This window comes from Colobus angolensis, unplaced genomic scaffold (assembly GCF_000951035.1).
Source record: "Colobus angolensis palliatus isolate OR3802 unplaced genomic scaffold, Cang.pa_1.0 Scaffold531, whole genome shotgun sequence".
NCBI lineage: Eukaryota > Metazoa > Chordata > Mammalia > Primates > Cercopithecidae > Colobus > Colobus angolensis.
Genome location: NW_012118833.1, coordinates 20,255 through 33,610, shown reverse-complemented (window position 1 = coordinate 33,610; position 13,356 = coordinate 20,255). Strand labels below are relative to the sequence as shown.

Genomic DNA, 13,356 nt, shown 5'->3' with positions numbered 1-13,356 from the left:
GGAAGTGACCACTCGGCTTTCTTCCACCCAGTCCCTTCGGCAGGTGAGGCTGAATGAGATTCTGCTGGATTACTCCCGAGACGCTGCTCTCATCGTCATGTAAGTAGTACCTGGCTGGTGGGAGGACCAGTCTGTCAAGAGTCAGGTGTCTCAGGTCTGGGAAGGGGCTCAGCGGGGGCAGCACGGAGGACCCGAGCCTTCCCCTGTGAAGCAGAAGGGCCAAAGTTCCCATAAACATAGCCCTGGTGATTCTCAGCACGTGGCTGGGCCTGAACCCGCCCTATACCTGAGCTCCAGCTGGCAGGGGTCGAGGGCCTCACGTGTCCCAGGTATCAGTGACCGCCCCTTGTCATTGCTTTTTCCTGTTGGCTGCCTTTTCCTACCAAATTCCACTTGGCAAAGAGGGAACCCAGCTCTTTCCAGAGGGACATTGACTCCTGGTTGTTCAGGAATCACTTGGCCCTCCTGGCTATCGGTCATTCCCAGCTGATGTTGGTTCCAAGCCTGAGCGACAGAAACAGAGGCCTACCCCAGCCCTGGCTATTCCTACTGGACCCACGTCCAGTTCTGAGCCACCCCTGCGGTGTGTTCGCCAGGGCTGAGCAAGCAGAATGTGGAATGGAAGTGACAGCTATGCACCTAAGGTCTCAGGGTAGCTCTGCTCTCTCTGAGGCCTGTAAGAAGAACATGATCAGCCAGGCGCGGTGGCTCACGCCTGTAATCCCAGCACTTTGGGAGCCTGAGGCGGGCAGATCACCTGAGGTCAGGAGGTCGAGACCAGCCTGACCAACATGGAGAAACCCTGTCTCTACTAAAAATACAAAATTAGCTGGGCATGGTGGCGTACCTGTAATCCCAGCTACTCGGGAGGCTGAGGCAGGAGAATTGCTTGAACCTGGGAGGCAGAAGTTGCTGTGAGCCAAGGTCGCACCATTTCACTCCAGCCTAGGCAACAAGAGCGAAACTCTGTCTCAAAAAAAAAAAAAAGAAAGAAAGAAGAAGAAGAACATGAGCAGCCAAGCCCTCAGCTCAGGGGACAAGGGGTCTTTGCCAAAGCAAGTAACTGGCCTCTCCTGCATTTCCTGGGGGCCAACCACCTGGGAATCAGACAGAAGGGATCTTTCGGCTCTGGTGGTGCAACCCACTCCCAGACCTGTCACCATCTGACCTGGACTGCAGATGCCAGGTTCTGCAGAACAGCCGAAACGTCCGTGGAACCTGTTTGTTCATGTCCTGAAGCCAGGATCAACTACACAATTTACAAGGCCTAGGACAAAACGAAAATGTGGGACACCTTGCTCAGAAAATATTAAGAAGGTCAAGATGTGGCCTTCCCTTTCAAAGCAATCTCCCTTACATTCTCACATAGGATGTATGGAATTTGTTTTTTAAAAAATCTCATGGTGGTGGAAAGGAGGAGGGGTGGGGGTTCAACACAACCGATCATAGGTTGATCATTGATGTAGACAGATGATGACGTGGGCATGAAACTTCAGGGTATCATTTTTCAACATTCACCTGTTTAAACGTTTCCATAAATCTGCAAAATGCGTCCTGCCTTGGAGAGCAACCACAAGTGCCTCATCAAGCTTGCTTTTCTCTGGTAGGAAGGTCCCCAAAAACCTGTCACCACACACTGTTCTAGGAAGATGTGCTCAGATGGGAGGGATCCTTCAGCTCTGGTGATACAACCCATTCCCAGACTTGTCACCATCTGACCTGGACTGCAGATGCCAGGATCTAAGGATCTTAGATTCATGAGAGGAGACCTCAGAACAAGTGGTCCATTGAGGGTGATAAAAGCAACTCATACTTATGTTCCCACTACTTCTGTTGCTTGAGTACTAGATAAGTTGCATGCATCCCTTACTGCTGTGTCTGCAATAGCCTCTTTCAGGAGAGCACTGGCAATGTTTCTTTTAAGTAGTGTAAGTGCCCCTTTGAGAAGATCAAAACAGCAAACGGGTTCAGACTGAAAATGGCCAATGGCTTCTAGCAGATAAGTAGATAAAGCTTAAGGGTATGCATCCTCCTAGGTCTCACCAAAGGCTAGCAGCTAAGCAACCAGTTTGGAGACCTGACCTGGAGGTTTCTGGACCTCCAGTCTGTCTTAAGATGTCCGTGAGGGTTTTTCCTCCCTGGCTGTCTGAGGATTGACTGCCATCATGAATGAATCAGTAAGTATCCAAACTAGGAAGGTCATGACCAACTGACTACTTCAGAGGAAACAAATGGTCATCTATGTCCTTCACCCTGGGAAGGCAACAGTACCTAAGATAGAAATTCAGGACAAACTAGCCAAAATGCATAAGACCACACTGAATATCATCTATGCATTTGGATTTAGAACTAATTTTGGTGGTGGGAAAACAACTAGCTTTGGCATAATTTATGATTCCTTGGATTATGCAAAGAAAAGTAAACCCAAACATAGACTTGAAAGACATGGCCTGTGTGAGAAGAAAAGGACCTCAAAAAAGCAACGAAAGGAACGCAAGAACAGAATGAAGGAAGTTACGGGGACTGTAAAGGCCAGTGTTGGTATTGGCAAAAGGTGGGCTGGAGATTGGATCACAGCCAAAGGAGTAAAGGGGTGGCAATGACATTATCTGCGGCCATTGTGGATTTTCTACAAGAAGACTAATAAACTAAAAACTCTCAGGTGAAAAAAAGATGCCCAGGAGAATTCAAAAGGCACCAGCACAGTTACTCTTCATTGACAGGACAGAGGTAAAATTTTTGCATTTACCAGTTAGTGGAATTTTGTCACCAGGAGAGTGGTTCAGGCAATTAGAAACGTGCTTGGGGCTGGGTGCGGTGGCTCATGCCTGTAATCCCAGTACTTTGGGAGGCCAAGGCAGGTGGATCACTTGAGGTCAGGAATTTGAGACCAGCCTGGTCAACATAGTGAAACCCCATCTCTACTAAAAATGCAAAAAATCAGCCAAGCCTGGTGGTGCACACCTGCAATCCCGGTTACTCGGGAGGCTGAGACAGGAGAATTGCTTGAACCTGGGAGGCAGAGGTTGCCGTGAGCCAAGATCATGCGACCGCACTCCAGCCTGGATGACAGAGCTAGAATCATGCTTGGATAATACTCAAACGCTACTTCCATACACTAAAGCAGTTTTCAGGAATCATGTCTTAGAACATTCAGGCTGGTATAGCAAAATACCATAGGCTGGGCTTATCAATAACAGAAATTTATTTTTCTAGAAGCTGGGAAGTCCTAGATAAATTCAGAGTCGGAGGCAGGGCTCCTTTGCTGATTCATGGATGGGCCTTCTTGCTGTGTCCTCACTTGGTGGAAGGAGCCCGAGAGCTCTCTGGGGCCTCTTTATAAGAACTCTAATCCTATTCATAGGTCATAGGGCTCCACTCTCATAACCTCATCATCTCCCAAAGGCCCCATCTCCTAAAACCATCACCCTGGGGATATGGATTTCAACGTGTGAATTTTGGGGGGATATGAATATTCAGACTGTAGCAAGTGGTTCTGACTTATAGTTTCTGGTCTTCCCAGTCACTGCCTATGTGCCAGTAGACAGTAGAGCATGCAGAATCCTTCATGATTCCTAATATCCCATGCAGTGTGCAAACCCTTCTTAGCAGATGAGTGTAAGAGCACAGAAGTCTAACAACAGACCATTGTCAGTCCGCCCCTGGGACACAGTATTCCTCATGCCCTGATGTCCCTAATGCCAGTGTGTGCTTTTTTAATTTATTTTCTAAAGGATGATTGCATTTATTTCTCGGATAGTGATATAACTTTTTTTTTTTTTTTTTTGAAGGAGTCTCACTCTGTCGCCAAGGCTGGAGTGCAGTGGTGTGATCTCAGCTCACTGCAACCTCTGCCTCCTGGGTTCAAGTGATTCTCCTGCCTCAGCCTCCCAAATACTGCCACCTTGCCCGGCTAATTTTTTGTATTTTTAGTAGAGATGGGGTTTCACTATGTTGGCCAGGCTGATCTTGAACTTGCTGACCTCAGGTGATCCACCCACCTCAGCCTCCCAAAGTGCTGGGATTACAGGCGTGAGCCACGGTGCCCGGCCGCAGATAGTGATATAATTTATAGTGTAGTCAATTGGGTTGAACTGTCACTTGCAACACTTTCTTGTGTGACTTAAGGCATTAGAAAAAAAGAAAAAAGAATGTCAAGATGGTGACAGCAGGGCATTAGACAAACAAGGGACCCTCCTGAGCAGAAGGCCCCATGTGACTGTGCTGGTTGCACACTCAGGAGGCTGGCTCTGCCCAGAACAATGCTTCCTGGGGCTTTAGGGACATATTTTTTTTGTGCAGAGAAAGTGCCCCATGTTTCCTTGGAGAACAGTGATAAGGAAAGGGGCTGGGCTTATCTCCAGACCTCTTGCCAACACCTAGCAGAAAATGTTCCTAGGGCAAGGTTAGTCCAGGGTGAGGGCTGGGTCCAAGTGCGAGACAGTGGAAATGGCTTCGTCCTGGGACGCCTCCCCAGACTCTTCCTTGGGTATGGTGCCTGGTGGGTGTGCATGGGTGTGCCAGACCACAGCTTAGTGCCGCCTCTGTTCAGAGAGGCATGTGTGCATTTTGTCTATGCCATTAGCCCACTGTGTGGCCTTGGGTAAGACCCCATGTCTCTCTAGCCTCAGTTTCCCTAATTATAAATAGTTAACAAAAGTATTTCCAAGATTCTCTTTCGTGCTAACATGCTGTGATTCTCAGTTTATTTGTCATTAAAATGAGTCAGTCTCAGCTGGGCTTAGTGGCTTATGCCCGTAATCCCAGCACTTTGGGAGGCTGAGGCTGAAGGATTGATCAAGCTCAAGAGTTGAAGACCAGCCTGTGCAACATAGTGAGACCCTGTCTGTACCAAAAAAAAAAATCAGTCTCTCAGTCTCTTAAGCCATAAGATGAAGAATTTCATCCCAGGAGGTGACCATCAGTTGGAATCTCTCCCTTCCCACCCCCCATCCCCACCACCGTCCCCCAAACTCACAGGGAAAACCAATCCCCACCCACCAGCCTTTGTGGGATTCACTGATACAAGTGATTATAAATCCAGTGACCCAAGAGAAGACCCCTGCCCAGGGCGTCCCACCCCATGCCAGTAGCTACAGCTGTTGCCCAAAGAGGCCCCAGCTATTGGGCCAAGTCCACCAGGAGGACAGAGTAGCTGCATCTTTCCATCACTAATCTCCAACCTGGAGTCATGCCTAGTGTTTCTCTACAAGTTCAGTCAGAGGGTCTGCTTCATCAGAACTACCAGGGGACTGTGGAAAATGCAAGTTCCTCAGTGCCTTCCAGACCAGGCTCTAGGGTGCAGCCTAGAAATTCTGAGGAAGGGGAAAAAAAAAAAAATCTCCTAAGCCTCCGTGAAATGATTAGATCACATTGTCTAGCATTTGGGAGAGCGTGCTTGGGGCATTTTCTAGAGCTGGTTTGAGGCAGCACTTGGTCAACTGCTGTTCACTAATCAGTGGGTTATCAAATGGCCCCAGGTTTGAGCTCAGCTACCCCAGCACAGCTGATAAACCGGCCTCATAAAGAGCCCAACAACCTTTGACTAGCCTAGCACCATAATCCTATTGGGTCCAGATGCCTCTTTTTTTCTGAAAACACTCCCTCCTCAAAGCCAAACAGCAATAATCAAAATAGTAATAATCAACATTGCATTTTATGGCTTGGGCCTATATATGATACTCAAGGCATCAGGCCTTATGAATTTGCAAAGCCCTAATTTTAAGACAGCGTCTCACTCCGTCACCCAGGCTGGAGTGCAGTGGCAGGATCTCAGCTCACTGCAACCTCTTTGTGGTTTTTTTTTTTTTTTTTGGTTGTTGTTGTTGTTGTTTTTCTTTTTGTAACCTGTGACTCGGGCCTCTTTGGTCCTATAATTTTCTTTGTTTTTGAGGCGGGGTCTTACTCTGTCACCCAGGCTAGAGAGCAGTAGTGAGATCTCAACTCACTGCAACCTCCACCTCCCGGGATTCAAACAATCCTCCTACCTCAGCCTCCCGAGTAGCTGGGACTGCAGGCACATGCCACCAGGCCTGGCTAGTTTTTTGTATTTTTTATGGAGACAGGATTTTACCATGTTGGCCCAGGCTGGTCTCCAACTCCTGAGCTCAAGCAATCTACCTGCCTTGGCCTCTCAAAATGCTGGGATTACAGGCATGAGCCACTGTGCCTGGCCTCAAAACTCTATTATAATCACCCCCTCACTCCTACTTTAGAGATGAGGAAGCAGCTTCAGAGGAGTTAAGCAGCTTGGCCAGGGTCTTGCAGACAGGAAGTGGGAATTGCATCTGGAGCTTGTGACTGTGGTTCTGATGCAGGGCTGTCTTTCACATCTAGGTTAGATCTGAAGCCGCCTTTCTTTGTGGCTAAGAGATGTAATTCTGAAAAAAAAATGTTCCTTTGTTCTGGAACAGCTTTATTTCTGAAGATTAGTAGCTTAAGGCATGCATATCACGTCATTGATTTGTGTGGGGGCGGGGTGATTTTAAAGACGGCTGTCTCTTGGACAGGGGGACAGGCTCTGTTGGGGGAGGGAACTCCATGCTGAAGCTTAAAAGTCCACCACAGAGGTGATGGGTGTTCCCCACCCCCATGATACAGGCACCATTTATCTTGTGGCCTTTGACATTTCTGAATTCAGTCCCTGAAATCAGTTACTGCTTCCTGGATGGCATTGTCTGCCTCTTGCATAACTGCTCAGTCAGGAGAGTTTGGTCTCAGTAGTCCTATGTCCCTTTCCCCTGGAAAGTCACTAAATATTTGAACTCAGATGACTATAGCTTAATGAAATGGCCTTGGGCCAACCCGCCTTCCCTAATTTTTGAGACCTTTTTTGTTTGTTTTGAGACAGTCTCACTCTGTTGCCCAGGCTGCAGTGCAGTGGCGCAATCATGCTCACCGCAGCCTCGACCTCCCAGGCTCAAATGATCCTCCCGCCTCAGCTTCCTGAGTAGCTGGGACCACAGGCGTGTGCCATCATGCCCAACTAATTTTTGTATTTTTTGTAAGGACAGGGTCTCACCATGTTGCCCAGGTTGGTCTCAAACTCCTGGGCTCAAAGTGATCCACCCGCCTCGGGCTCCCAAAGTGCTGGGGTTACAGGCGTGACCACGCCCGGCCCAGGACATTGTTTTTTAAAGGAGGGTAGGGCTTGTCCCAGGTGAAGCTTTGTGGATGGAACCTCAAGTATGACACAGCTGTTTAGGATCCCAGTTACCCTTCTCAGAGGAGGTTGGAGTCGCTGTGAGCAGAGGCTGCTGTGGAGGGAAGATGCCAAGACCTCGGTTCAAGTTCTAGCTTTGCCGCCACTGGCTTAGCTGTCGCGTGCTGGTCAGTACTAAGTGCTGATGACAGCTGCTGACCTTACGGAGCGCTCACTGTGTGCCAGGCATTGTGCTGTGCCTGCGTGTGCTTTGCTGGCTTTAGCGTCGCAAACATCCTGAGAGGGAGGTTTTTGTGTTCTTGTTTTAGAGAAGAGAAACTCTGCAGAGGTCATCTGGCTGAGGAAGTGGCAAAGCCACGACTCAGATGCCAGAGCCTGGCTCTGATCCCAGCGCTCCAGCATCCTCCTCCCGCCCCAGTTCCCCCAGCTGTGAAGGAACGTGGTGCTGCGGGCCCTGCCCGTTCCCCAGGGGGAGGTACTTGGGGGAAAACAGACATTCAAGTGAGTCGCATGGAAGGTGCTGGTGCCCCAACTTCACGTGGCACCAGCTGGACCTGGGAGACCCTGCTGGAGCTCAGAGACCCTCCCGAAGCCCAGAGCTGGGCAGCTGTGGCCATCCCAATGCATTTTTGGAATTCTCCAGATAGTAGAAAAGTCACTTCCTGAAATAGTTGGAAGACATTGCTGAACAGCATTCCCAGGGCATCTTTTTATTCACGCAGCTTTGCACAGTTAAGAGAAGGGGCCTCCCCATAGGCAGTGGTGGAGTCTTGCTCCCAGGACCTCCTGCACAGGGCAGGACGCAGGACCAGAACACTGAGCTGGACAATGAATGAACAGGAACATATCACATTGCTGTGGCCACAGGCTGGCACAGGGCTGAAGAGGCAAGCCTGGCATGAAGCGGGTGGCCCGATGGGGAAGGGTCGCCCACTTAACAAATATATAACTGAGCCCGACTGTATCAGACTGTGTTCTGGGCACTGGGAAAAGGGGGGTGAACAAGACAGATCCGGCCTGCTTGTGAGCGAACATTCTAATGTGGAGAGACAAGCACATAAATCAGAAGATGCTGTTGGGACTGCGGAGGGCTCTGAAGACAGTAAAGTGGGGTGATGTGAGGAAGAGGTGTGGGCGGCCTGCCCTGGAGAAGTGACCAGGGAAGGAGGTGGGTGAACTTGCCTGACTCAAAGGAAGTGACCAGGTGCAGAGCTGGGGCCGCTCTTTTCCTGCTGGGTGGGGAGAACGTCAAGTGCAAAGGTTGGAGGCAGAAGTGAGTTTGGCGTTTTTTTGGGAATGGAAAGAAAGCCACAGGGCATCAGGGGTGAGCAAGGCGAGGGTGGGAGGAGGTGAAGTCGTGGGCTTGGTGAGGACTAGATCCCATGGGGCTTGTGGGCCATGGCTTTGTTTGGAAACGCTTCACGGCAGAAGGTCCATTCTGGGTCATGTTTGTGCGGAAAGTTGGGAGGTCATTCTTAGGGTAGGTGGAAGGAGCTCTGAAGGACAGTAAACAGACTTGCTGTTCTGAAAACAAACCAGGAGCTTGGTGTGTGGAGAGGCCCCGTGGTAATCACTCCTCTGCCGCTTTTTCATGCTTTGCAGCACTTTGCCCATAGGGAGGAAGGGGGAGTGCCCCAGCTCTCTGTACATGGCCTGGCTGGAGACCCTGTCCCAGGACCTCAGACCTCCAGTCATCCTGATCCGAGGAAACCAGGAAAACGTGCTCACCTTTTACTGCCAGTAACTCCAGGCTTGGCCATCCCTGTCCACAGCTCTGGGTGCGTGGGATGAGTTGGAACTCGGCTGCCTCCAGTCCACAGGGATGAGACTCATGTTCTGTTGCACTTTAAGTGGCAGCATCTGATGATCTCACCGAAAAAGATGGCAGATTTCCAAATCTGGCCGGACTCCGCTTCCATGGGACACATTGTCTGGGTCTTGATTTTATGGGCTAGAGAAATAGCAGATGGAGCTGCAAGGAAAACTCTCTAAAGGATCCTATTCCTTTTAAACGCTTTCTTTTGATTTTGATGACCATTAATTAAGAGTTCAGTCTTTGATTTGTATGCAAATTGGAGTCCGAATGCTGAGTGTGAATCTTGACAGTTTCTACAGACCTTCCTGGGTGAAAGTCCCTAAACCATGCCCTGCTTCCTCCAGTAGGAGAACGGCAGCCCCACCTGTAGGACCTACAGGTTCTCTAAGGAATGCAGGGCTCTCTCTGAGCCTCCACAGCCAGCATTTTTTTTTTTTTTTTTTTTTTTGAGATGGAGTTTTTTTTCTCTTGTCGCCCAGGCTGGGGTATAATGGCACGATCTCAGGTCACTGCAACCTCCGCCTCCTGGGTTCAAGCATTTCTTCTGCCTCAGCCTCCCGAGTAGCTGGGATTACAGGCACCTGCCACCATGCCCAGCTAATCTTTGTATTTTTAGTAGAGACGAGGTTTCACCATGTTGACGAGGCTGGTCTCGAACTCCTGACCTCAGGAGATCCACCCGCCTCGGTCTCCCAAAGTGCTGGGGTTACAGGCCTGAGCCACTGTGCCCGGCCCAGGCAAATTTCTTGAGCCACTTCTCACTCCCGTCACCTTCAATAATGGGTCTTTGATGTCTTCATTAGTTCTTTAGATGAGGGACTTTTTGAACTTTTTTGGTTGCAACTCACAGTAAGAAATATATTTCACACTGAGACTTGCAACGCACACACACAGAAACGACGAAAACAAAAATGTCACAAAACAATACTTACCCTTCCCTGGGGGACGTCCTCCAGTACGTTCTGTTCTATTTATTTTTCACTGTTGGTTGCAATCCAATAAAATGACTTTGGGATCCACTCATGGGTGGGGACCCACACATTTGAAAGGCATGGCCAACTTTCTGTGGTGCCCTGCATTTGTCCACACACAGGGAGTCCGGCTGAGCTGGGTATCATTGCCATTTTCCCAGCTCATCTTACCGGCAAGAAAAGCGGATTGACAGAACACATGAGGAGGGGTAATGATGGCAGGAGAGTCAAAAAAGAGTTTTAAAGAAGGGGCAAGGTTGAAGGAGTCTAGTGGCAAGTGGTAAGATTTCAGGCATGGTTAAGAACAGAGGGCAAGGATGTCAAGAATGAGGACATGCAGAGGGGTGTAGAGATGGCAAGGTTGGCAAGGATCAGAAAGGCAGGAGCAAGTCCAAGCCAGCCCAAGACCAGGTGAAAGGAGAGGGGAGGAGGAGTCACCTGCAAGAGATGGAAAGAGCAGGCAGTGGAGGGGGCTGGCAGGTAGGGGCTGTTAAGAGTGGGGTTGGAGGTGGGAGAGAAGCTGGGATGAGGGAGATGGAGAAAGGACCTATACCTGGCTCACAGAAGGCATTCAGGTCACGACACATTGAACACCCCCAGTGTTTGAGCCCCCACAGCTAGGGTACAAGAGCACTGGCATCGAATGCCAGTGGGTGAGGCCAAGCGAAAGGGTATTTGCAGCTCTAGACATAACCAAGAAACATAAAGGTGAGTTGTTTGCTGGTACGACTGCCTTTGCCTTCTTCCAATGGCTCTGGGGTGGCTGAAGGAACAGACACTTTTGGGTTTTGTCAGCTTCCTCCAACACTGCTGCAGTGCCTACACTTTAGACTTCAGAAGACTAAAGATCTCCAGAATTTAGAAGGAGATCTGGAGTCTCCTTTTTGGAGTTACAACCCAAAGGATGTTAGCATTTCTCAGGTCATCAGACCACAAAGCCCAGAAGGCTTGGGCCTCCCAGGCTGTTCTAAAGCCCCACTGTCTGACTGCCTTAGGGCCTGCTGCGAGGGACTGGGGCCTGGTCAAGCTGACTGAGAACAGCTCTCCTGCTCCGAAGGACCTGGAGGGTGGGCCTGCCTCCGAGCCATTGAGCTGGACACTGGGACAATTCTTAACTCCAGATAAGGGGAAGCATCCCTTAGGGAATGCTGGCCTTTGTAGAGCCACATGGAAAACAATTTTCTGGTTCTTCAAACCTCAAGGAGTCCTTGGTCCAAAAAACAGAATGTTTTGGCTTTGGGTGTCAAAAAAAAAATTTCATGATGTCAGAAATAGTATGTTTTTAACAATAATAATAGCTTTATTAAAAAAAAAAAAGCTTTAACAGCGAGGCCATAAACAATGAAATGAATAAAAACTATGGTCACTCAGTCAACGGAACTTACTTGTTTTGGAACACACTGTTTTTCAGCTCTGCTGAGTGTTTTGAAAAAAATTAACTATTGTTTTTCCAACCCTGGATTGAACTTTTCTTGGAGCCCCTACTGGTTCTGCAGGTCATAGTGCCAGATTTCGACATAAATATTTATAGGAGTCATTTATTTTCCCTTTGATTCTCTTCCATGCATTTGCAGACTCACGGGGAACCATTTTTGTCAGCCTTTATCAAAGTCGCCCAGCATTTCCCATCTTGCCTGACACAGAGAGGTAACAGGTTGAGTGGAAGGAGCCATGGCAAGGCCACCAGGAGACTGGGATTTGAGTTTCAGTGTCTCCCCAAAACTGGCTGTGTGACCTCAGATATGCCCCTGCACCTCTCTGGGAGCCCTCCAGTCGATGAGATGAAAGAATTGTACCAGAACAGGTGTCCCCAGCCAGCTGACCTGACAGCGACTGCTGTTTGGCCCAGGAGTGGTTGACAAAAATTGTGGCTGCATTAGGAGGTGGGGGTTAAGGGGAAGGGGTACACATTCCTTGGTCACCCCCAACCCACTACCCTTTCCAGCCCACCACTTCCTACTCCCCTGTAGCGTGAGCCTTTGGATCCAAGGATTTTGAGTTTCTCTAGATCAATATTTGGCCTATTAGGGTAAGAGATATAGGGTCACACTGCCTCTCTGTCCCTGCCTTTGGATGACAAAATGCTTTGCATTTAGGAGTTTGTGCAGTAGGAAGTACTATCCATGAAGCCTTCCCTTCCTCTGTGCTGGCAGAGAAGGGAACCATCAGGGTCAGGGCCAGCCTCAGCCCCAGCGGCCGCCCCAGCAGGGGCTCCTCCCATCTCTCCCCTGGGATCCACTGCCCAGTTAGCTCCCAGTTTTGCCCTCTGCATTTCAGCCTCCAGATTTAGTATCCTCCCTCAGTGCCTGCCCAGACTTGCTATGGCTTTGAAGTAATTACAGTACCACCTATTTTTCACCCAATGGGCTCTCTGGGCTCTGCTTACCCAGGCAAAAAGCTGTGGGCCGCCTTAGCACATGGAGAGTCCCAGTGCAGGTGAATTTCCTTCTAAACCCCTGCCTGGACTGTCCAGAGTGGTGAGGGGCAGGAGGGGTTCACAGGGATGAGACCAGCTGGAATGTTCCAGAAGAACCGCCTGACTGGGAGTCCTTCAGGCACATGCAAAGCAGCCAGGTTTGGTTCATAGCTGTGTACAGCTCAGGATGTCAGGGAAAAAATGCTGCCAACTCCAAGAATGTTCACAGAAATGGGGCGCAGGAAAGCGCAGCCACCAGCTTCATTGGTAATTTCCCACTTGAAGTGAGGTTTCATCCTGTGACCGAAAGCAAAAGTACAACATACGCACCCACTTCCTAAAAGGGAGCCATCACAAATACAGTTCTATAAATACTCTGAGAAGAACCACCTGGCTGGGAGGCCAGAGAGCAAAATGTCTGATAGATGAAAGACAGTAGCAAGGAAGGACAAGTGGTTTTATTCTAACTCATAAAAGTTACAAATAAAACATTCTACGTTTGCAAAGGAGGGAGCAAACACATAAGGTCAAGGGTATTAGGAAAGTCTTTATAGGGAACATGGTGTACAAAAGGGGTACACATTCCTTAGTCACCCCCAACCCACTGCTCTTCCCAGCCCACCACTTCCTACTCCCCTGTGGTGTGAGCCTTTGGATCCAAGGATTTCGAGTTTCTCTAGATCATTTTTTGGCCTAATAGGTTCCAGAGATTGGTGGGATTCAATAGAAAGACAGGAATGAGAGCTGGGGTGGGAAGAAGGCTTTCCGGGCAGCAGGGGTAGCTTGAGCAAAAGACAGAGGAAGGATTGCCCTGGGCATGTTTGGAGAATGAGAAACAAGCCAGTTTTCCTGGAGTGTGAGAGAAGTGTGCATAGGAAAGTAAGACTGGGCCGGGCGCGGTGGCCCATGCCTGTAATCCCAACACTGTGGGAGGCCAAGGCAGGGTGATCACCTGAGCCTATGAGTTTGAGACCATCCTGGGCAACATGAT

General features: G+C 49.4%; 1 protein-coding gene across 4 annotated transcripts in view; it reads left to right on the top strand.

The window, feature by feature from the left end:
* Positions 1-11,329, top strand: part of SLC12A3 (solute carrier family 12 (sodium/chloride transporter), member 3) — a 61,817-nt gene extending 50,488 nt beyond the window's left edge. For 3 of the 4 annotated variants that reach the window (XM_011960993.1, XM_011960994.1, XM_011960992.1), the window contains exons 25-26: positions 32-99; positions 8,765-11,329. In XM_011960993.1, the coding sequence (XP_011816383.1) occupies positions 32-99; positions 8,765-8,906 (210 nt within the window). In that variant the 3' untranslated portion in view covers positions 8,907-11,329. The remainder of the gene's footprint in view (positions 1-31; positions 100-8,764) is intronic. The other variant, XM_011960995.1, reaches the window with a different exon arrangement.
* The last annotated feature ends 2,027 nt before the right edge of the window (positions 11,330-13,356 follow it).